The following is a 26,051-nucleotide window of genomic DNA, read 5'->3' as shown; positions in this document are numbered from 1 at the left end:
TTATATATATAAATATATCTTATTATCTATATCTTATATCCTATCTATTATCTTATATATATAAATATATCTTATTATCTATATCTTACATTACTATTTTACTATCACGTTACGGTCCGAAATTGCGGAAATATTCTTCTAAGGATATTTCCAACGTAAAAATGAGCCTGTATATAATTTGATACTGAAGAGCCATATGCTAATTTATAATTTCAAATCAAGCAAAATTCACCTTTTATTAGAAATTCTATGTGCAGATTGAATTACAAGTATCAATCATCTTCTGAAAGTAAAGATTTTCATACAAACCAACGTTATTTTAAGGTTGAACGTATCCTATTTTGTAAGTATAAAAAAGAAGCATTTCTGATTTAGAAATATTACTTATCTATACTTTACAACTAAATAGCCTAAAATCATGGCTGAATTCTTTCATAAAACAGCAAAATACTTACAACAGAAAATGAATTTGTTAAAACTCTACCGCAGCGAGCACTCAACTCATCTTGCGAGACAAGAGCAGTTGCAATGAATTTTTTCGACAAACCTACAATTATACGTTTTTGAAAAAACGTATAATTGTCGCTAATTGGACAATTTTAAAATAACTTTAAAATGGAAAAATGAAAATAAAAATCGCAGTATAAAAATAATTGGTTTTGTGTGTATTGTCATTTCAAATATGTATTCTCACAAAAAAAAAAAAAAAAAATCAGGATGAAGGACCGACTGAGAGAGATAGCCAGTGAATATACACATTAATTGAAAAGAAAGAAATATAAAAAAACTTGTGTTGCATTCTTTTGACAAGTTAATAGTTTTCTAACATGTCCATTGACTTGAAAGTAAGTTGGCTTGATTTCTGGATATCATATTATTTCATTAATAAATATTTCATATTATTTCTTGAACAAGTTTAGGTATCAAAAAAATCTTTAAACTCATCTTCTGAAAGTAAAGATTTTCATACAAGCTAACGTTATTTTAAGGTTGAATATATCCTATCTTAAATTCAAACAAACTTAAATTCCATACAGGGCCGGTCCTAGGCATTTACACCCAGTGCGGGCTCTGAAAATCCTCAATATCATTGCCCGAGACTCTGCCTCTTCTAAATTAAAAAATGTTTTCTATTAGTAAATTTTATTGCTAAGAATACCAGTTTATCAGATTTTAGGGTTTTGAAATTTTCAGCTTCTATAATTTAAACATCAAAGCTACTAAAACAGCATAATCACAAGCAACTAGAAACTAACATCTTCCTATTTTGAACTAAAATTTCTCTGAGTCTCAGCATTAGTTTCAGAAATTCCTCACCTTAAAGTCATACATTTTAGAACTCAAATATACAAATTTTAATCCCAGAATTCAGAAATATTGCAATTTTTCAAAGTCTCTTAGGATTTTGAAATCTTTAGCTTCTGTAACTGAAGCATCGAAAGTTACTAAAACAGTATAATCAAAATCAATTAGAAATTAAAATTTCTCGGTTTAAAACTAAAATTTCCCTGAGTCTCAGCATCAGCTTCAGAAACTCCTCACCTTAAAGTCATATATTTTAGAACTCAAATATACAAATTTTAATTCCAGAATTCAGAAATACTGCAATTTTTCAATGTCTTTTAGGATTTTGAAATCTTCACCTTCTATAACTTAAGCATCAAAGCTACTAAAACAGTATAATCCCAATCAATTAGAAACTAAAATTTCAGGTTTTAGAATCTTAGCATAAGCATCTGTGATTATGCTAGAGAGGATTCACTAATTTGTATTTATGATGAGAATTTACCTTATGACGCATGTGTAAAAACTCATGCTCTTTTATAAATGAAACGTTTTTCGAAACTTGATGTTCGCAGTTGAATACTGTTTAAGAAAAGCAAAATCCTTCAGCATTTCTCTAAGACTATCAAAAATGTCTTCATATATTCAAAAGATGCCTTCTTAATTTTGGTTTATATAATGGATATATGTTTGGGATTATAAAATGAATTATAAAAATATAATAATTTAAGATTATAATATTAAAGAATTGCCCATAAAACCCTAATCATGTTTCATTATATATCTCCCTTATTTATCTTCCTGCGATTTTCATTTTCCGGCCTAGTTTACTTCCAAACTCAGGCCTGGGTCTGAAAAAAAGTCTTTCTCTGTATATTAATACTGGTACTGGTATGAAATCAAATGTTCCATCGGGACAGGATTTTAGCTTTGTTTATGATTAACACCATACAAAATACCAAACTTGCGAATTATGAGAATCTTAGAATGGCAGTTACTAGGACCAAAATGACCAAGATTTAGAATCACATCAGATAATTTTAACAGAAAATTTAACAGAAAGATAATTAATGCTTATGTAATATAGACCACTTGAACACTATGTTACTATTTTCTTTCCATTGTAAGTATGAGAAATAACATTACATTTTATTAGCCTAAGGTGAACACCTCAAACTGGCAAAATTTACTTATTTGGACAAGATGTTAGAATGTTAGTATCAATTTTATTGATGAACACATAAAAACAAAAGTGCTCTACAAATTTTTTAAGGAGTCGTGTATCTTTCTCGGCTGCTTGAAAGATGAACAGTACAATGAAATCGCTTCAATATCCAAAGAATTATGACATTTTGAATTATGGATTAATATTACTTCAGAATTATCTTCTACTTTAAAAGAAAAAAAACTTATTTTTTCTTAGAGAATTGCAAGCCAACTTTAATTGCAAGCTTTGGAAGAAAAGGTTCGCTGCGTCCAACCTCGAATCTGCAGTGCTAAGCAAAATGAACTAAGCCTACAAGGACAAAAAAAATCGATCGGCCATCCAGCGGACAGTCGGCGGCTGGCTGTTAACTCCTGGTACCGAATCAATAACGAACACCCCGGTGAACGCGTTACTTATCGTTACGGCAGCGACAGTTATTATCGACAGCGGTAGTTATTATCGAAATTGGGAAAATAATATTTCGGCTCCGATAGGGGCGCAGATGGGAAACGGAACGTTCGCTAATTCCGGCGCCATGATATATAATTATACTAAATTACATCAACCAAGAAATATTAAGAATTGTTCAACGAAATATTGGCTAATTTACAGTACTAAGATTAAAATTCACTTATTCGAGACTCGTAACACATTGTCTCTGATAAAAGCCGAGATGAATAATACATGATGCAGATTTTGGCATCATAATGAGCATAAAGATTTGTAGTATCCTCATTAGGAATATTAATTTCAACTCTGAAGTTTGTTAAACCTATCCAGAATATCTAGACCAAGAGAATATTCCTAAAATATTGACTTAATGATGATTTAGAGCGGCTTGTTTCGAATGTTGAATGTAGTGGTAACTTGTGATCAATAAATATTTAATTAGCTCTTAATTATTGCTAAGTAGTAAAAATCGTTTGCTAATAACTTGTAATATGTGTTGAAGGAAAATAATTATCTGAAAATCAAACTCATTACAAGTGATTACTCGTAGGTTTCAATGAAAGTTTTACGTATTAATTCTAATTATCTTATCCTAGTATCTTAAAATAAATTTTAGGATCATGTAAATACCAGTTAAAACGGAAAAAAGCTCATCTTAAGTAACTACTCGTATGTTTCAATGAAAGTTTTACGTATTAATTCTAATTAGCTTATCTTAATATCTTAAAACAAATTTCAGGATGATGTAAATACCAGAACAATCCTAATCTTAAACATGACATTTCTTCGATAAAAACGACCAGGAATATTAGAGATAATACTAGTAATATGCATTTATTGTGTAATTTCTTTTCAAAAGTTCAATATAATATTAATGTTTATGCATTTTTATTTATATTTCAAAAATTGTTTCACAAAATTGCCTTGCTAAACACGTTTAGTTAGTTTATTCGTCGTTGATGTGAATTCGAAAAACGATTTCGATTAAATTTAAAATTCTTTCACAATGAAAGATTTTTTAATGCTACTTATTAATAATCAGTTTCAAGTTAGTTTACGAGTAAAGAAGTTTTAGAATTTGAGCGAAGAATTATTAATTGATTTTAGTGATGAATTTTTAGAATTTGAGTGAAGAATTATCAATTGATTTTAGTGATTCAATTTTAGAATTTGAGTGAAGAATTATTAATTTGTTTTAGTGATGAATTTTTAGAATTTGAGTGAAGAATTATTAATTGATTACAGTGAAGAATTTTTGGAATTTCAGTGAATAATGTTTACTTGATTACGGTTAAAAGAAGAAATTACAACTTTACTGTTGATAATTTCATTTACGCATTAGAAACAAAAATTTGCAATAGCTAATGGGAATGTTTTCCAGTCAGCTTAATTTAAATTTCTCGATGCCATTAAGAACCATCGGCTCCTCAGTGATTTTACATCTGAATCATGCAGCAGAAATTATTCAATAAAATACTTTCAATCCCAAACTCTGAATCGGAATCGTTTATGACAATATCACTTCCTTTCTCTCACAAAAACATGTATCGGAAAACTGTTTCTAAACACTTAAATATGTAACTTTGTCATAGTTCAAGCGAACTATGACATTTTGTGACATAATTTTTATTTTTTAATACTGGTAAACATATCAAATATTTATGTTAAGCACCAGATGTTGAAAACTTTGTTTGATTTTTTAAATTACACTAATGACGGAAAAACAGTTAAAGATTTTGGATCTTTTTCTGTTCTTCAGTGGTCAGATATCGGATGTAAAGATAATTTAAATTTAAAACTCTCATGTAATCTCTGGAGTCCTTCAGATTTAGCTCTTAGCTATCACAATTCTATTTTTACTTGTGAACTTTTTTATTCAACTATTCCTAGGAAGTAAAGTAAATGATTTTAATTACATTCAAAGACATAACAAAATACGTCCCGTATTGTTTAAACATCGATAAGATGACAGTAAGAAATTTTTAAACACCGATAATAACCAGTAAAAAGCTCCAAAATAATATGAAGTGGTGGGAATATGTAGCATTTTCTTGTTAATAAGCTACAGGTAACTATAGGTCCAAAATACTAGGGCGATGTAACTACGGAAATCCGCTGCTAAATTCTCCTCGTATTTGGATCTGAGTTTGAAAGCAAAACTTTTAGCACTAATATTAAACTTTTTAGGATTTTAAATATTTCATGTTGTTAAAATTGTTATTCTTTTATAACAGATTTTGAGATTTGCTGTAGTGGAAAATGTAAAGACTTTCTCATCAAGATATTTCATTATTTAATCTATTAACTTCTAATTTTAATTTTTGAAGAAAATTATGTAATAGACGATAGGATATTTTCAGACTTTAAACAGTTTTTAATGGGTATGTAAAAACCAAGTTAATATAGTATTATTACAAAAAACAGAAATAAAAGAAATTAGGCATTTATTTTTCCAGAAGTAAAAGACATTTGCTTTTATTTTTTCCCACCCAAATGCATATGCAAAAATTATAAGTACTATATATTTTTATAACCATTAAACTACAACAATAAAATGCTAATTTATTTCTAATTAGCTTATTAAAATTTCTTTTATTTCACTTATAATTACAAAATGATTCTCCAGTAAAAGAACACTTGACTTCAGAAATGTAGCATTCGCCAGTAATGGCATTTCATAAACTCAAAAGAATTTGCAAATTCGCTAATCCTTGTATTCAGTACATATCTACTCAATTTACTTTGGGATGACTACGTACTAAATGCATATTTTTTTAATCTCTACGTGTCTAGAAAATATTACCAAAAATCATTTTGAAAATCCATTTTTAGACACGTAAAAGTAAGCGAAATTTTCTTCAGTACTAAACCAAATGCTCTGAGATTTATAATCTAGAATATGTTACAGATGACTATTATACTGATTAAAGAGAAGAATAAAATTTCAATAAACAAAGCATGTATTAAGTTTTAAAAATTACATTTATTCTCTTAGATAAATTAAATACAAATACAAATATAAGAATGGACTACCATCAGACTAAAAACGATCAAGGAGTACCGAATAATTTTAAGCGATAGCAGCTTTGTAAACTTAAATAATCGTGTTAGAAACAAACGTACTTCTGTTATGTTTACTATTTTAATGATTAGATAGGAAACGTAACATCAGTTGATACAAAATCAGTATTTTTTTAAAGTCATTTACATTAAATAATCGTTCTACTAACTTTTGAATGTTTTCTAATGCAAAAATTAATGAGTTTTATTTAAAGTAATAAAATCATAACATAAATTTGATCCTTCCATTCAGATGAACTATAATAATTTATGCTAATGAATTATATTAAATAAAATAATAATAAAAAGACTGAAAGCTTTCGAATTATATATTATTTCCAAAGGGGCGTTTCTTTCAATTACACACACATACACGTTTCGAGAGCATTTGGGCTAATGTCCCTTTGGAGTAAAAATATTTAAAAACAGCACATCTTTAGAATATCCGATAGACAGTCTCTTGCGCTGGAGATAAAAATGCTTTTTTTTTTTTTTCCTTACAGTGTTGCCAACGCTCGCTTGAAATCGATGAGTTTGTTAATAAAAAATTTTTGAGTTTTACAAGATATGAAACAGACAATGAAACAGATTCGAAATTCCAAATTTGGACTTACAGGTGCTCACATGCGGGTGGAGGACTACATTATTCAAAATTTGATGATTCTAGGTATCATTGCTTTTCTTTTCCTTTTTCCCATAATGAAGAAACATGTATACATTCATTCAGATTCTTTATAATTTAATTTGTTTGCATACAATAAAAGGCGATAATATTTGGTGGCAACAATATGAAAAGTGATACAGCTGTTTATAATGATTCGACGCAAAATGCCATTTCGAAAGTAATAGCCCTTCTGGGCTAAAAGCCCCTTTGGGCTAATACTAAGTAGTTTATCAATAGGATTTTCCGTTTTTATGACGCTGCCAAAATATAATTGAAAACATAAACGCAAGAATGAATTTTATACTGTAAAATATAAGACACATTTACATGCCTATTATTTTTTTGGAAAAAAATGCATGTTATTTACTTATTATTATTATTTATTTGGGCATTATTTTTTGGAAAAAAACGTGTAATACGAGGCATATTTACTTGCGTATATCTCTTCAAGCACATTGCACAATTTTTTAGTGTAAAGTCACGAGCCGGAAAATTTGGCAATTTACATCGCAAACACCGCTCAAATCTTGTCTTTTTTTCTTGAAAAAATTATTACCTAATTAAAAACAAGTGGAAAATAAACAGGTTTTTTTATAGATGAACATGTTTAAAGTTAAAAAATAGTTACTTTACAAGGGCAAATAACTTGAGGACACTTCTTTTTAGAAAAACTACAGCATTTAACTTTGTAAGGAGGTGGGGGTTAGAATAGAAGCTTCAAACTATCAACTTTATAAGTCTTATAATTTCTTAGCAACTCGCAATTGGTAATTTATTCACTAAAAGTAATCTCTTGTTTTATAAAAACGTAAAAGTTTTTACTGCATAAATCAAAATATACATATCTTGATTATGTTTATTTTATTATTATTTACATGTTCCGTCTTCAGGCACTGCACGGAAGGGAGGGTTGCCTTCGTGAAGGACTTTTTTAAGGGAAACTAGCTCGTATTAACACGTTACACAAAAACCGAAAAATACCCATGCATCTAGCTTGTTCGCGGGATTCGAACCTCGAATCGAACTACCAGTGTTCAGGGACTTTACCGCTCTACCACTAGTGGGCTGTATTATGATTATTTTTTTAAACGTTTATTTTATCTTACTTGAGTAGAATAACAATGTAATGTCGGGAAAGTTAAAATCTGAATAAACAGAAACACAAAACGCAGTTTTTTCAACAAAATTAAAGTAATTTGGATTAATTTTCTAAATATTTAAGCTGACAAATTGCTTGCCAGAAGAACACGATATCCTTGTCCGAAAAACTATAATATACTATATTGATTTGTAACGTAAGAGAAAATTAATTTTTTTCTTTTTCTTTTTTTAGTCCAATTTTAAAAACAATGTTCCTGAGGAACTATTGTTTTCGCTTTGCGATTTTGCATCGAATCACTCTGAATGTCGTTTCACTTTTCAAACTGTTACCACCAAATTTTATCGCCCTGTATATTACATTTGAAGAAATTAAATAATGAAGAATCTGCATAAATGCTGTATGTTTCTCTCATTGTGATAAAACAACGGTACCTAGAGCCATAAAAATTTGAAAGACGTAATCCTAATGCGAATATGGGCATCTGGAAACCCAAATTTGAAATCTGGAATTTGTTTTATTATCGATTTCCTATTTTGCAAAACTTTAACGAATTTTTGATTAACAAACTCAGCAATTTCAAAGCGAGCAATGACAACGTTGTACCCCCTCCCCCCAAAAAAAAATATCTCCGGCGTGGAAGACTGCGTATTGGAAATTCTAAAGATACTCTCGATTTAAAGTTATTTTGCGATATTGCTTTTGAACTGAATTTTATGGTTTAAGTGCGAAGAACATGATATTGAATAAATAAGAGTAACACACAAAATGTTAAAAAAAAATCCCTTTGTACGTAATTTAAAATCTGAAACCTTTCATATTTTTTTTGGGGGGAAGGGGTCTTTAACCTGAAATGTGTCAAGTTTAGATAATCAGATAATACTGATATATACATTACAAAAAGATTAAAAAGTATTTGAGGATAATAGAACTAAATTTTTAATTTTGTCTAACAAGTTTCAAACTGCTGACTATTCAGAAGCCTTTACTTAAATTAGCCTAACAATTTTCATTAAAAAAAATACTGAGCTCGTTAGAAATTCCCAACAGTTACCACTTCATATTTTACTAGGGAGACAGGTCATGCGCCAGGAGGAAATGTATTAATGTGTAAAAAGTTCACCCAAAATACATTAAAAAAGCTCCGGAAAGGCAAAAAAACTCAACACTGATTAATGTTGTTGACTGAAATAGAATGAAGGAAAGAAAAAATTAGTGACTTTAATAGAAGGAAAAAATATTGCATTTACAGCAACAAATTTAGTCTGTCATTTTATATTTCAGCCTGCGTGACAAATTACGTGCTACTTTAAAACACTTTAAGGCTATGTTTACTACTGAGGAAGTCTATGTTAATTCCACTCCTCTAATAACAGCAGTATAAAAAGTATTGATGTTTCTTTAACAAGAATGAAAGGGATTATATCATGGATTTTTAACGCTCAAAGAGCTTTAGGCATGTCAGATTTACAGGGAAAGGGAAATCGTTATATGTGATAAATATTATATATGCCTTTAAATTTATCCTCGACGCCAGAGAAATGGCATTATTTTCGTGTTAGTTTAATCATATATTTTTTTTTCCAAGTTAATGTCAGAATTTTAATGTACCTGAAAATTTTTCTGTTTATCTAAAGAGAAATTAAATTAAAAAAATTAAATTAAAAAATGAAATTAAAAAAATATCTAAAGAGAAAGTAACATTAAAAAACTTTATTAATTTTCCTTTTCCAGCTTTATAACGACGTATTATTAAGGCAACACCGTTTCATAGCCTATTTTGTGACAGCTTTTACTGCTATATTAAAATTTACAGAAATATAATCATTGAGGTATTAGCAATTATTATAATTATTTATTATTCCTATTTCATACACATTTTTTACTTCCTTGTACTAAGGAAAGAAAGTTTTGTAATCGTGAAAATTTTCGGGTATAATATTTCAACCAAAATATCCATTTTGACCGCTATCAAATGCAATTAAGCAATGTTTTTGTAATTTAGCGATGTTTGTTTTGTTTGACATCTGTACGTAAGGACAGAATAAAGAAATCTTTTCCCCCAAAACGGGTGGCAGAAAAGATTTAAAATGGATTCAGAAGATTTTTTTTTTTTTTTTTTTTTTTCGTGACGTCTGTGCGTATGTACGTATGTATGTATCTTGCATAATTCAAAAATGAGTAGCCTCAGAACGTTAAAATTTTGTATATAGGACTGCTATAACATGTAGTTGTACACCTCCATTTTGGGTTGCAATCGGCTGCACCAAAAGTATATATATAACTTGGCTCCGTGAGCTCAGATTTTTTTACTCTTATGTGTTAGTAAATTGTGGGTTTTTTGCTTTAAAAATAATTGAAGTATGTTATTATTATCTTCCGGTTAAGGTTTTTATGTATTTAGTAAATCTGCATGCAATAGTTGTAGAATTATCAACAATTTAAAAGTTGTTCAAGTGCGACTAAGCCTTTTATTTATTTATTTATTTATTTATTTTTTTTACTATAGCAGCCATATTTGTTTACATTTGAAACTAAGCAGAATAGTCAATTAAGTTAGTTTCTGCACCTTCAGTGTCTTTTTGCGAGTGGAACCAAAAGTAAACTTTCAGTTTTGTGCACCGAATAATCTGCCTTTTCGACGGCTGGCAGAATTGCTTGTTTTTGCGTAGAAACTGTAATTTTAATTGTAACTGTATTTGGTGTTCTATGTTTCTACGCATAGTTTCGCAAAAACTCAGTTCAGAAACGATCAAATCGTTTCTGAACATCTGAACCTGGATGCCGTGCTATTACTTCAGGGTCAAATGATTGCTTTTTATATAAAGTGCAGACATCGTAGAATACTAACAGCAAGACAACTGGCTTCTCAGTGAAAGAAGTCCCATATTTCGTTAAGCAGCTTCTCATAGATTCACGAAAGTATCTGCATAATTTGTTTGAAATAAGACCTACTCTACGTGCCCCTTTGTCACAGTCTTCCTTCACAATATCATTGAACTGAACCCATGAGAAACAAAGATAAAACCTAGATAAGTGGAATCAAGTACTTCTAATACTCTGAATTAGCATTCGCAGTTATTTTTTGAAGAATTTAGATCCCAAAACACGATGCCCTGTGATGGCTATCACAGAAACAGAAATTCACAGAGAAGGAAGAGTGCTAGTGTTGGCAGGAATAGTAGCGAAGACGAGCACTAGCAAATCATCTTCTAATGTCCAGGCTGATTCAATAACAGCTATGAGGTACTGCGACAACATCCACATTCCTTACCACTCGTTAGCTTGTTGCTGCAATGATTACTGACGAGGTATTTATGAACAATAATGCACGATAATCACTTGGCCCAGAGGTTCTGAAGAGTTCTATCTGCAGTTCTACTTATATAGAAAACTCATCGCCATACCTAAATTTATTAAATTGAATTAAAAGTCAACTAATTTCCGGTCAATGACGGTAATTATTTGGTTTATTGATTACATTTTCGCTTTTAATTTTACCGTTTTAAAAGTTTCCATTTTCAATTCATTCAAGATTCATTTTTGACATTTCCATTTTAAAATTATTTTAAGATTCATTTTTTAAATATGCTTATGAGTTACTTCATTTAAATAGAATTCAAACTACATTTATCAAGGGAGATAATATAATAAATAATCCATCAGTAAATAAATTATTGTATATATATATATATATATATATATATATATATATATATATAATTTATTTACTAAAGAAATATTGATTATATTATCTCCTGAGGCAATTTGCCCAGAAAGACTATTAATTTCGTTTTGGCATTTTGGCACTATAAAACGTTTCACTTTTCAAATTGTTGCCACCAAATATTAGAGCCCCGCATTATATTTAAAGAAATTAAATAATGAAGAATCTGCATGAATGTATGTATGTTTTTCGCATTGTGGAAAAACAAGAGTACCTAGAGACTTTAAATTTTGAATAACGTAGTCCTCCAGCTGAATATGGCACCTGGAAACCCGATTCTTGAATTTCGAATTTGTTGTATTTTTTTTTAATATTTTTTAAACTGTAACAAGTAACTGTAAGTTTTTTTATCTATATTTACATGATAGTATTCTTTTTCTTATGGGTGAAATGCAATTATTGTTTTAAATATATTTTTAGTCCAAATTGTCTTTGTCCCTGAAAGACTATTGTTTTCGTTTTGCGACTTTTATGGTTTCAGTGCGAAGAACATGACATTTAAAGGTAACACAGAAAAAAAGTCTCTTTGGGCGTTATATAAAATCTGAAAGCGTTCAGGTTTTATTTTAAATCTTTTTTTCTTATTATTCTTAATAAATGCATTTGATTATTTTGATGATTGGTATCGCTCATGTTTAGGTTTTGATATTTCAGAATATTACCGCTTGAGCAGTCGGTTTGGTGTATAAAAATATGAATAATCTAAAATTTATTATAATACTTTAATATGTGTGATAGATTCATTGATTCATTTAAATAAATTAATCTTTTTTTTTTTTTTTTTTTTTTTTTTTTCAAAAGTAGCATGTGATCGTTTTAACTTTTTGTTTCATGTTTTAAAATATGATAGATTTTTTCTTTTAATACAACTTTGGATTTTTGGGGATGGTTTAATGTACTACAAAATTATTAATTTAAGCTTTTTCTAAATATATATTATATATATACACACACAGAAACACGGAGACACAGGCAGACAGATACAAATGAGAATCCTCATGTATGAATATGGAAAAGGAAAAATCACCCTTGCATTGGATGGAGATACATAAAACAGCCATGAAAAAAGGGGAAGAATAAACGTTATATTTTCGAATGACTGCCAGTTTGATTTTCCTCCCCCTCCTTTTCTTTTTCCTTTAATCTTAAAAGTAAAAGAAGTAATAACTTGTCATTCAAACTAACCAATCAGGAAAGAGAATGTAATCAGCACCATTTTAAGTTGAGAAAAATTATACTTTATTTTTACTTTTGACGATAACTTTTTTAATTATTTAATGTGGTTGAAAGAGTCATTAAGGTTACGTAGAAGAAATTGAATAGTTAGTTTAGTAGCAGCAAAAAATAAAACTTTTTTTAATTGGAAAACTTTGGAGGTGATTGATACAATTAGAAATGAAAGTAAGCTGATAAAATTACAAGATCAGTTAAATTTAAACGTCACTGTGAAAATGCAGTACACTTTAGAATAAACTTAAGCATTTAAACATATCTGCTTCTAATTTTTAATTGTTATAATATATATTAGATGTTTTATTTGTCTTTCTAAAATCCTTTTTGTTTTTCTGCTATCCGAAAATATTCAAAGTTGATATGACAAAAATAATTTCAGTGAAAGTACCTAGAAACAGCTTAGTACGATAAACTCATAATGAATATAATAAAATAGTACATCATTTTAAAATATACGTTATTTTTGTTATCTTTCACCTTAACTAACCTCAATTCATTTCGGAATTCTTTAAGTTCCAATTATGTAACAACAAAATAAGATACCAATTGTCAGTTGTCAGAAGATGATGACTCTCTTTACATATTAAACAAATACTGTGAAATCCTTTTCACACAGTTTTGAACCGTCAGAAAAAAACTGATATTTTTCTTATTCATATCTAGATTTAAATCCACCTACTGTGATTTAAAACTGTCTGCATTTTATATCACATTAAGTGTACACATATAAAAACTCGTACATTTAGGCAAATTAAGGTTTGACAAATGACACTGTACAAGAATCAGGAGATAGCTATTTTGATATAATTTCCAATAAAATTCTATTAAAAAGTATTAATTATATCATGTAGACGTAATTCAAAACAAATAATGTATAAGGAATTTTGATTAAAAATATCTGAAAGGTTTCAGTTTTTAAATCACATCCAAAGGGATTTTTTTAACATTTTGTACGTTACCTTTATTTATTAAATATCATGTTCTTCGTACTTAAACCATAAAATTCAGTTCAAGAGCAATATCGCAAATTAATTTTAAACTGAGCATATCTTTAGAATTTCCTATACAGAGTCCCGCGCGCTGGAGATAAAAATATTTTTTTCTGTACAACGTTCCCATTGCTCACTTTGAAATCCTTGAGTTTGTTAATTAGAAATTCGTTAAAGTTTTATAAAATATGAAATCGATAATAAAACAAATTCCAAATTTCAAATTTGGGCTTTCAGATTCGCAGTAGGATTACGTCATTCAAAACTGGATGACGGTAGGTGCCATTGTTTTAACACAATGCGAGAAACATACATACATTCATGCAGATTCTTCATTATTTAATTTCAAATACAATACAGGGCGATAATATTGGGTGGCAACAATTTGAAAAGTGATTCGGCATTTATAGTTTTCAACGCAAAATGCCAAAAGGGGAACAATAGTCCCTGAGGGACAAAGCCTCTTTGGACTAAAAAACCTAATATCTGCCGCTTTTATAGCCAGTAAAATTTTTTAGGAGTTGATTTAGGCTTATGCAGAAACGTTAATGAAATATATAAGAGTGTTTCATTTATTTAGTTTCATCAGTTGTAAAAGATGCTTTTCCAATAGAAAACATTTCAAAATTTAACTGTATTTAAAATTTAACTGTAACTGTACACTTATATGTCCTTATTTCGGGGCCTGGAAAATTTACATAAAAAAAAAAAAAAAAAAAAAAAAAAAAAGGAATTACACTGAAAACAATTAATTTAATTCAGAAAGGGATTTCTTTTGTCAGAATTAATGGGCCCCACGCGTGTCGACGGAGAAAATTCCTTTGCGTGCTTGTTAGGATCTGTACCAAGGCAGCCTCGGCTGCGGGGGAATAAAAGCAGTCTTCACGGAACTTGAACCATCGTTTCTTTGATGGTACGTTCAGACTCGGCAGGGGCGTACTGGTGCTGTTAGTCGTCTGTCTCGGGGTGTCTTGGGTCGGAACATCTCACTATTACATATGCTCCAGGCTTGGGGTAACAAATGCGTATGGGCTTCATGCCTGTATCAGAGCCCTTCTCTGACTTCATTTCACTCTTAATGGATTAAAATTCGCTTATAAAGAAAAAACAATATCGCTTTTCTCACAGCTAACTCTACAAAAGAGATTCTCAACCGGATAGGGGGTGTTTCATAGTTTCAGGGGGAATGCAGTCAGCCTTTTATTAACCTGTTAAATATTTAGATTTACTTTATTTATATAAAAACTGCTTTTATTCAAGTTTTGGTACTTATCAAAATTTTCTACAATTATTTAATTTATAAAGAAAAGCATTAAAAATAATCGAAATTTCAAATAAATGTACATGTATATTTCGAGTTTTGGAAAAGAAGGGGGTAATGATCGTCTAGCAATGGTGAAAAGTTGGCATAGGGCATCCCTAGTTGGTTGACAGCCATCGCTTTAGAAGAACGTAAACTACGAAATTTAAGTCACGCAACACAAGAATTTTCCCATTTTTACATTTATATCACGTTTAAATTTATCTAAGAAATGAAGAGCTCTTCTGATAGATGAATCTTTAAATATTAAATTTATATAGCAGGAAATCCTTTAAATACACGAATTTCTGTACAGTTAAGGTAAACTTCCTTAACTAGTGAAAAACAAGTGTAATAGCAGTCAGAACTCGATTTTAAGTGTAATGTCATCTTACTCTATAATTAAACTGTTATCAGTAGAATAGGACACTAAAATTATGAATTTATTTTCAATGAATATTAATCATTAGCGAAAGATCATTGCTAGCCCAAAGGGTGTTAGGCCAGAAGGGCTATTAATTTCGTTTTGGCATTTTGCATTGGTTCACTATAAACGGTGTTTCACTCTTCAAATTGTTGTCACCAAATATTAGAGCACTGCATTATGTATTTACGGAAATTAAATAATGAAGAATCTGCATAACTGTATGTTTGTTTATCGCCTGTTGGGAAAAAAAGGAACCTAGAGACATCAAATTTTGAATAACGTAGTCTTCCACTCGAATATGGCCATCTGGAAGCCCAAATTTAAAATTTGGAATTTGCTTTCTTATCTATTTCAGATTTTGGAAAGCTTTAGCAAAATTTTGATTAACAAACTCAAAGATTTCAAAGCGAGCAACGGTAACACTGTACGGGAAGAAAAAAAAATAAATAAAAATAATAATAATAATAATATATATATATATATTATTATTATTATTATTATATATATATATATATATATATATATCCAGCGCGAGACTGTGTATCGGAAATTCTAGGGATATGCTCTTTTCAAATACTTTCCAATATTACTGTTGAATTGAATTTTACGGTTTAGGTGCGAAGAACATGATATTTAATAAATAAAGGTAACACACAAAACGTTAAAAAACGCCCGTTTGGAAGCAAAATAAAATCCGAAAGCTTCCAATTTTTTAATTTTTTTTATATTAGTTATTACTGATATGTTTTTATTAATGTATTATTATTTAATCATGACCGATAATTTTCTGGCAGTGTCATTTCTGTGTCCAAATATTATTTCTTTCTGTTCTAAAAACTGTATTAATGAAACGTGATAGTTTACTTGGTACGAGGAAGTAAAATATATAAGTAAATATTAATAATAATTCATGATCTTGTTATGAGTTACTTTCAACGATGAAACAAACTACAAATCAGAAAATTCATTTATAAATAGCTTTAGAAAAGATCATCTATTAAAAATATATAAATTAATTAAGAAATTAGAAATAAAAAATATGACTTATAAACATGCTTAGAGGAATGTGGCAAGTTTAGCTGAATAATATCCATGGAAAATTTCTTCCCTCTTCAGTACTTTTACCATTTCATTAAAGGATCTTGAGTACTGAACTCCATAGAAAACCTTTAGTTATACTGTAAATGAAATCAAGTGTAAAAAAGAAATGCAGGTTTATTAATATTAGAAACTCGACTGAATGAATAGTAATTTTTAGATTACATAGTGCCCATATTCAAGTGAATAAAATTGTTTTTGGTAATTCACCGAATTCTTTACTTTGGATAATCAAGTTCAGTTTTAGTTTTACACTTATTTTTACTTTCTAGATGCTTTCGAAATGATGTCCTAGACAAGTCAAGAACCAGAAATCCTTACTAAATTTATTAATATTAAGTTATATCATCAGAAATTTATTAATAATTTAATAATTAATAAATATTATTTATAAGTGCGGTATTTGATAGAAATTTTAAAAAAGGATTTACTTAAATGATAGATTTAAAATTATGGGACTCTCTAGATGATAATGAATTATAATGATTAATCTTTTCTAAGTTTTTTAATCAAAAATATTGTTCAAAATTTGATATAAGTATGAAATAGATGAAAACACTAATAACTAACTTATTAACCGGCGGTAATAATAATAGTAATAAATTTTGAAATTTAATATTTAATCATAATAGAAAGTAGATACTTGGGCATAGCTTGTCGAGTGTTAAAATAATCGTGATATTCAGACTACATAATTAAGGAAAAAAACTCAGTTTATTTGATTTGTCTGCGTGATATGAAAGACTAGACAATCAGAAGCTGAAATTGTTGTGTGGATCTAAAAAAAGGCGAATATAAGCATATCTGTCATCATAAACTAAACCCATCTAAAAAGTCAATCAAAAACTTATATTAGCCTATAAAACATTCATAAACCTTAAGTTCGTTGTAAAATGGTTGTGTGGATCTAAAAAGAAAAGGCGAATATGAGTTTATCTATCATCATGAACTAAACCCATCTAAAAAGTCGATCAGAGACTTATATTAGCCTATAAAACATTCATAAATCTTAAGTTCGTTATAAAATAATTGTGTAGATCTAAAAAAAAGGCGAATATAAGCATATCTGTCATCAGAAACTAAACCCATCTAAAAAGTCAATCAGAGACTTATATTAGCCTATAAAACATTAATAAACTTCGTTGTAAAATAGTTGTGTGGATCTAAAAAGAAAAGGCGAATATGAATTTATCTGTCATCATAAACTAAACCCATCTACAAATGTCTTATATTAAGCCTATAAAACATTTATAAATCTTAAGTTCGTTATTAAAATGGAGTAAAATATTTCAACCTCTGTCGCATAATAATAGTAGCAGGTGGATATTTAAATGGGAATTATTGGCGAATGTAGCTGTAAGTTATGTTGTAATACCTAACTGCAAAACTTTCAATCAAGACCAATGTTTCATGACCTTGGTCATTTGTTTTGGCACGTCTTTAAATTTTTAGGTTAGCCTAATGATTGCGAATTATAACTATTTTCTAATTTCATCCGCTGATCGAAATCATTTGCTTAATTTCAGTTAAAACCCACTGTAAAGGTAGGATGAAGAAAAAGAGAGTTTTCAAAGTAAAGATCGAGTTGTGATTAGATGGTTCTTGATGTATCAGAAGAAAAAAGAAAAGGTGCAATAGAAATTTAAGTGCAATAGAATTACCATATCAAGAAGTGCTTCCGAAAATAAATGTCAAGCTGAATCTTATGCTAATATTGACTCTTTGAGAAAATAAACCTGTGGAAAACCTGCAAAGAGTATGCCAAAAAACTTGAAAAATTTCAAGTTTCTTTGACTTCAAGTTCTTTGAATTGCAGAAGCATCATACAAGCAGTAAACGTAGCCTTTAATAACATTTCTCTGGAAATACTGGTGCGATCATTGCTACTAGCATAATTTGTATTATGCTAGTGCTAATTCCTTGAGAAACCTTACGGAGAACCCTACGACAAAGATTACGGAGAAAAACTCCCAAAACTTCAAATTTCTATGACTTCAAGTTCTTTGACATAATCCTCTTAGCAGAAGAAACACTACAGAAGCAGTAAACATAACCCTTGATAAAATTTCTCTCGAAAAATTCGTAACACGTTTCTGTCACTTCAGCAAGTAAGTAGTAATGATGAGCGACGACTGCAATAATTTTAAGCTCACGCGCATAGGGAAAGCAAATCTTTGCAGCCAAGAAATCCTACGTACAAGCTTAAAATACAGTAACGGAATTATTCGGAAACTATCCGAACACTCAAAATACAAATTAGGAGCGATATTTTTAATCTGTTTAATTTAATCTACTTTTTCGATAATAAATGTTGCTCTCTATATTTATTTTATTTTGTTAGCATGATTATGGGACAAACAAAGTTCAGTGATTGCTACTATTATTATGGAACAGATGTAGCATTGAAATAAAAATGTGATGGTAGGATAGTTAGTTTTCTTCATTAACCACGACTCGAATAACTGCATTTTTTGAAGACTTATACAAATAGATCAGAATCAGTAAAGAAATGAAGAATAAATAACAGTTATTTTTTAATATAATGGGTTTATATTAAGCTAGACATAAAAATGTATACGTATTTAAGAAACAGAATTGCAGAAAAATTATGTATTAACCATTACATGTCTTGAAATCTGTTACCTAGGCAACTGATATAAACATAACCCATGAGAAAACGATGTAATAATTAGAAGTATTTTAATTCACAGTTTAAAAATAGAAAGTATAAGGGTATCATATTATTAGAAATTTATTTCAAACTCATCAGGAAATAGGAAGAATGCACAAAATTTCTGAAAATGACACATGTAGATACACTAAGCATAATTAAAAAACAATTGAAAACAAGATAAAGGTGTGATCTTCAAACACTTAATTTAATTTCATGCAATTGGCTTTAAAAATCAAAAGCGGAATATTGAATAAAACATCATTTACTTCCAAAGTCCGAAAATTAAACAAAGGAAATAAACTTTACTCTGGACTAAAAGCAAAAACTTTGCTCTGGACTAAACAAAAGAAACTTTATTCTGGACTTGTACTCTACATCTGCCTAACGAAAAGCATTAAAATTTATTAAAAATGTAAGTAGATTATTTTTTTCACTGTTTACAACCGCAGTTATGTATACGTTTAAGAAATTAACCTGTTAATTAATTTAAATAAACTGAAATATTATTTTTCAGTACTTAAATGAAATAATGTTAGTTAATTAAAATGGAAAAGTTTTTAAAGTAATTACATTTTTTAATAATCGGAACTTACACTATTTCAAATTTAACATATTTTACTCTTTTTTTATAATTCCGAAGCCTTTCAGAGAAATTTTAATAAGAAAATTATCTGATGAATTGCAATTAACGCGTAGAATTCATCAGTTTGGGAAAATAATCTTTAGCTTGGCAGTTGTATGGTTAAAGCCATGATGTGGGGAGCAATGTTTTAAAAACAATCTACCACATTTTGTAAAATTATTCAGTTTCAAACCCAGTGTTTGTGATTGGGATTGATCTTCTCAGGAGTAAACACAGCAGCTCTACGGTTGCAAATCCTAAGCCTACTTCGGCATCATCCGCAATTGATCGCCGACAAACTACGGACACCCGCAGCGGGAGAGATCACTACTTAACAACGGCGGCTGACTTGAAAAAGATTGAGTATGAGTCTTACCTGTCATCATAGGCGAAATCAGCAACCAGTGTGTTCCAGTACAAGATAAGTGATAGTCCAGAAACGGTGGCGATTATGGCGTAGATGTATTCCATAGCTGATGCTGCCGCGGTCGTAGTAGTACTTCGGCCCGCCAGGAGCTTATGATTTCGGTGGCCGGCTGACAGAGAGCTGCTCTCCCTGCTACGGTATGACGGCGCACGCGCACTGCGACCCGCCATTGGCCCGCCAATCGCTGGATATCACCTGCGGGAGATATTATATGTTACTGCGATAAAATGTAAGAAAAGTAGTGGTTAAATTAGGCGTTGCGAAAAAGTATGCAAGGGGGATGGAAAAGAGTAAATATTTTGCTGAGCTTTTGAAGCAGTGTCTGGTATCAAGGAAGAAGCGAAAAAAAAAAAAAAAAAAAAAAAAAAGAACGGGGGGGGGATTTTTGTCGGCGAGTTTATGATGCAATCAAACCACGACAGGCGTGAGTGTAGCAAATATCACAATTTATTATTTGTTTACCCAAGTGTACATATTTTAAGCGTTGAAGAAGAAAAAATTACCTTAGGAGTATAGTGACATGCGCAAAGAGGCATATATAAAAGCATAGTTAGCAAAGAGCAGCGATTCTCAACCGGTGGTATGCGTACCACTGGTGGTACGCAAGAGAAAAATAGGTGGTACGCAAAGAAACAAAGTATTTTTAGCTTTAGCCTAGAAGGGCTATTAATTTCAAAACGTCATTTTGCGTCGAATCACTTTTCAAACTGTTGCCACCAAATTTTATCGCCATGTATTATAATTAAAGAAATGAAATAATGAAGAATCTGCATGAATGCATGAATGTTTCTCAAATTGTGAAAAAACAACGATACTTAGAGCCATCAAATGTTGAAAAATTTAGTCTTCCAATCGAACATTGGCAATTGGAAGCCCGAATTTTGAATTTCGAATTTGTTTTATTATCTTTTTCAAATTTTGTAAAACTTTTACGAATTTTTGATTAATAAACTCAACGATTTCAAAGCGGGTAATGGCAAGAATGTAAAAAAAAAAAAAAAAAAAAAAAAAAAAAAATCGGAAATTCTAAAGATATGCTATTTTTAAATATTTTGTGATATTGCTGTGTTGAATTAAATTTTATGTATTCTAAATGCGAAGAACATGATATTTAACAAATAAAGGTAACAAAGCGTTAAAAAACGCCTTTTTGGGCGTGATGTATTTTTTTTTTTTTTTTTTTCTTTTATTTAACTATAAAGTTCAAAAATCTCGGGTAGAAAAAGAACAATTGATAGACATTTCCTATGCTCGAACTCAAGATTTCAAAAGGAATACACTTGTTAACTTTTGGCTGAACAGAAAAACAGAAAAAATTAAAAAGCATTTCAAATAAAAGCTATTAAATGTTTACTGCCTTTTTGCACACTCAATTTTTGTGAACAACGATTTCCATTCATGTTATATTTGAAAAAATAAATCTAGAACAAAATTAAAAGTGGATCTTAATTTACGGTTATAGCTAAGTTAAATAAGGCCAGACATAAAGAAATACATCTCTCTTAAACAGCCCCAAATTTTGCACTAAATTTTAGAATTAAAATATTATAACTTAAATTTTGATAATTAAAAATGGCAACGAATATTTAATCTAATATTTTATTATGTGTGCATATTTAATACAAATAGCCAATAGGCTGTGCAAATGGCAAAACATATTTTTTTTAAATATTTCTATTAAGAAACTGAAAAATAATTATTGTAAAAGATGGAACGCGTTAATCAAAAGGTTGAGAACAGCTGACATAGAGATATCAGAAGTTAAAAATGCAGTATGCTTTAAAATTAAGCAAAATTCAAACATAGATGACGTTAATTTGATAGAAATGGAGCAAGCATACAATCTTTGAAACTTCAACGTTAATTTAAGGCTTAATTTTTCCTGATTTTAATTTAAAATTAAAATTCTGAAGCTTCTCTTCCATCCTACCTTTGTTTAAATATCATATTTTCACGCTACATAACTATTGTAATATGTTCTATTTGATGTTTTGGAAGTATAATTAGTATCATTATTAACATTTTCAGAGAAATGTTAAATTTCAGTATTTACACACGCAATTAAGTACCCATAAGAAACATGTTTAAGGAGAAAGAGAAACATTCTTTTTCTAAGCATTTTAATGATTTCATATTTATAGTACGTGCATATATAAAAGCATTAAAAATGTTACATTACTTATAACTATCGATAGATAAATAGTGATATAAATAGGTACACAGTAAGACAGATAAACAGATAGGAAACCAAAAACGCACAGTATGTAGTTATGTATATACATATACAATAGGCGAGATAGCCATATAGAGTTATTGTAAGCAATTTTCAGAATTTAGTTAAAGTTTTTAATGACATTTAAATATTTTAACAATTAAAATATTTATTAAATTAATCTAGTATTTATTTTGGAATTAATGGGTATTTCTTTTAATGTTTTAAACAGAGGTAACAATTTTGTTTTGATATTATTCATAACCTTTCTATTTACGTCATTACATGTTTAGTGATACTTTAAATATTTTTAATAGCATTTAAAATAACAATAAAGGGGATGTCATCATAACTGTGCTCGTCAGAAAGAACCCTTTGTATAGAAATGGAGTACTTTACTTAAGTTCGGTCACTCTTCTATAAGCCCAAGGGGGACCAAAAGGGAATTTAAAAGGGAGAGAATACATTTAGAAGTACTCATCCCTATAGAGATCAGTTTCGAATTTGAAGACAGCAAATTTGTAAAGATTGCGGTGAACTTTACGCCGGCGCACTACTAAAGAAGTAGAATTTCCGTTTTTAATCAGGGTAGAAAAATAAAACCTAACCTCTTGTAGAGTAGTACCCAGGCGTAAAAATAATCACAAAGAAGTAAACTTATGTTCTACAAATTAAAAATTGATCTTAATAGGGATTGAGGTACTTTTATGCCAGAGATCCTCCCGAAGGATCTGACTCGAAAGCAACTGCCCATTGACCAAAATGTGCCGCCACTTTTACGATGGGCCACCCCAGGGAAACAGTTGTAAATAACATCTTGCATAAAAATTAGTACAACTATGATCTGCTAAAAAATATTGATTATGTGCTCGTTATCATCAACATTTCATTGATGACAACGATATTCAGACGTAACTTCAGAAAATTCATTCTTAATATTCTACTCCAAAATCAATCGACAAATGATTTAATATGCGATATTTCTGTAAAACATAATTACTTAATGTACGTTTATGTAATGTAATTTTGGGACATAATTATGCACTTACATTCTGTATTTAGCAATTTTTTATTCAGATTAAGCACTTCACTCATTGAATAGGCGAAATTGCAAATTTACCTTCTTTAGTTGTAAAATGTTTATGTAATATTTTATTAATTTGCTGTAAAAATTTCGAATATGTATCTATTTTAAACCGAATCGTACTAAGTAATAAATTGATTTAAGAAAATCATAAGAGAAAAGCATATATATATATATTATTTTCTTCTACGATTATATAGCTTTGAATATACTTCCAATTTCCCTGTTGTAAAAAAAAAAAAAAAAAAAAAAAAAAAAATTTAGTTCATAAATTGTATTATTCTTAAGTATTTTCTTTTAACAACGTGTTTCTGGAAAAAGGGAAAGGTTACTTGGTATTTTAACAGCTTTTATAGGTTTTAAATTACTTAACTATTTAAGATTATGTAAATATGTAAATCAAAAAGTAAATGTCGGAACGAAAATTAATCAAATTTTGTTCTTTTTATATGACGGTCTAACCTCTCTTTTCTGAGTAAGAATTCCCAAGTTGAATAAACATAAATTAATGAAACTTTCAAAAACGAGAACTTAACTGAAAATTAAGATGTGTGTGTGTGTGTGTGTGATTATGGCAAAGCCTCGAGGGCTATCTGCCTAAGGGGAGGGATGCCTTCGTGGAGGGCTTTCTAAGGGAAACTGGCTCGTATACACGTTACACATGGGGAAAACCACGAAAACGCCCATGCAGCCAGCCCGTTCGCGGGATTCGAACCTCGGACCGAACTACCAGTGTTCAGCGACTTTACCGCTCGGCCACTGGTGGGCCGTGAAAAATTAAGATGAGAAAAGAGAAACTTTAAAAAAATACAGAAAATTATATATAACAAAAGAAAGTAATAAAATTTTTTTTATTAATCTCCTCTGTTTAACGCTACAAACAGAACTTGTCAAGGGAAAAACATAAACAAATAAATAAATGTAAAGGTCTATTAAGAATCCTGAGCTTATGCTGCGATTATTTAATTAAACATTGAAATAAGCTGATTCCCCCCGAAGAGTGGGTATTGTTTCATTGACTTTTCAACTGTTCATTTTTAGGTAATTTTCTTTATATGGCTATAAATATTCGTAGCAGTTTTTGCGTTACAATTTTATGCATATCTACTGCTATTACCCATAGCTTGTAAAGCCATTTTTTCATGCCGATTTTCCTTTTACTATTTAATACTTTACAATTTTCTTTAAATTAAAAAAAAATATTAAAAAAAGACTGAAAGCTTTCAGATCTTTTATTACGCCCAAATGGGCTTTTTTTAACGTTTTCTGGGTTACTTTTATTTATTAAATATCATGTTCTTCGAATTTAAACCATACAATTGAATTCAACAGAAATATCACAAAATATTTAAAAAGTATATCTTTAGAATTTCCGATACACAGTCTCGCGCGCAGGAGATATCTTTTTTTCCGTACAGTTTGGCCATTGCTCGCTTTGAAATCGTTGAGCTTCTTAATCAAAACATCATAAATGCTTTACAAAATATGAAATAGATAGTAAAATAAATTCAAAATTCCAAATTTGGGCTTCCAGATGAACATATTCGTGTGAAGGCGTACGTTATTCAAAATTGGATGGCTCTATGTACCGTTATTTTATCACAATGCGAGAAACATACATACATTTTTGCAGATTCTTCATTATTTAATTTATTTAAATATAATACAAGGCTCTAATATTTGGTGGCAACAATTTAAAAAGGGATTCGCCGTTTATAGTGAATAAGTGCAAAATGCTAAAATGAAATTAATGGCTCCTCTGAGCCCGAATTTCTAAATTGAATTTTGTTTAGACTTCGAATTGTAATTTACTTTATTGGCTTTCTTAATTTTGCTTTGAAATATAGGAATTTTAATAGGAGCATTCCACCCTTTAATTATATATATATATATCTGTAGCATCTCCATGCAATAGTGAAAATTATTTAAATAATTAATATTTTTGGAACGTTTTTCTTCTTAAAGGGGCAAAATATTGTGTTTCCCTTTATATTTAAAATCGTTCTTTGTCCCATTTCAAAACACTGCATTTTATTTTGATGCAATCATTTCAAACATTGCATTATTAGATTTTGCAAAGTTATTTGTTATTATTCAATTTTGCAAAGTTATTTATTATTTACATATAGAATTACATGTATAACACACAGACCACACGTATGCATTTACATAGGCGCAGATTTTAATGAAGTATCTTAATTACCAGTCTAATTATTTATAATGCCATAGCTGAAATTAAATATTCAATTACTTTGCACATAAGCTGTTGATTTATTTACAGGCTGTAATAAAAAAGCCTCTTTTGCAAGAAAATGTTAGTCACTAAAGTTAACGTTGCGTTGGTTAACTTTCCTTTATTACGGTTGAATATTCTAGATTTTAGTCCATTGAAAGGTAATAACATCGTTTCCATTTATTACGAGAATAGACTCATTTGTAAAATTAAAGATGAAGATTTACTATGCAGTTTTAGAGTAGCATTTTCATTACGCAT

The 26,051-nt window shown here is 29.5% G+C and overlaps 1 protein-coding gene across 2 annotated transcripts in view; it reads right to left on the bottom strand.

The window, feature by feature from the left end:
- The window catches only part of Tmtc2 (Transmembrane O-mannosyltransferase targeting cadherins 2), a 635,056-nt gene that overhangs the window by 306,685 nt on the left and 302,320 nt on the right, over window positions 1–26,051 (bottom strand). For both annotated transcript variants that reach the window (XM_085817680.1, XM_085817679.1), the window contains one exon: window positions 20,211–20,456. In XM_085817680.1, coding sequence (XP_085673806.1) covers window positions 20,211–20,431 — 221 coding nt within the window. In that variant the 5' untranslated portion in view covers window positions 20,432–20,456. The remainder of the gene's footprint in view (window positions 1–20,210; window positions 20,457–26,051) is intronic.

This window comes from Stegodyphus dumicola, chromosome 5, assembly GCF_044657685.1.
Source record: "Stegodyphus dumicola isolate Sdum_Otavi_A_Nest chromosome 5, ASM4465768v1".
NCBI classification, from domain to species: domain Eukaryota; kingdom Metazoa; phylum Arthropoda; class Arachnida; order Araneae; family Eresidae; genus Stegodyphus; species Stegodyphus dumicola.
The sequence above is the reverse complement of the archived record's forward strand: the minus strand, read 5'-3'. Positions and strand labels throughout refer to the sequence as shown.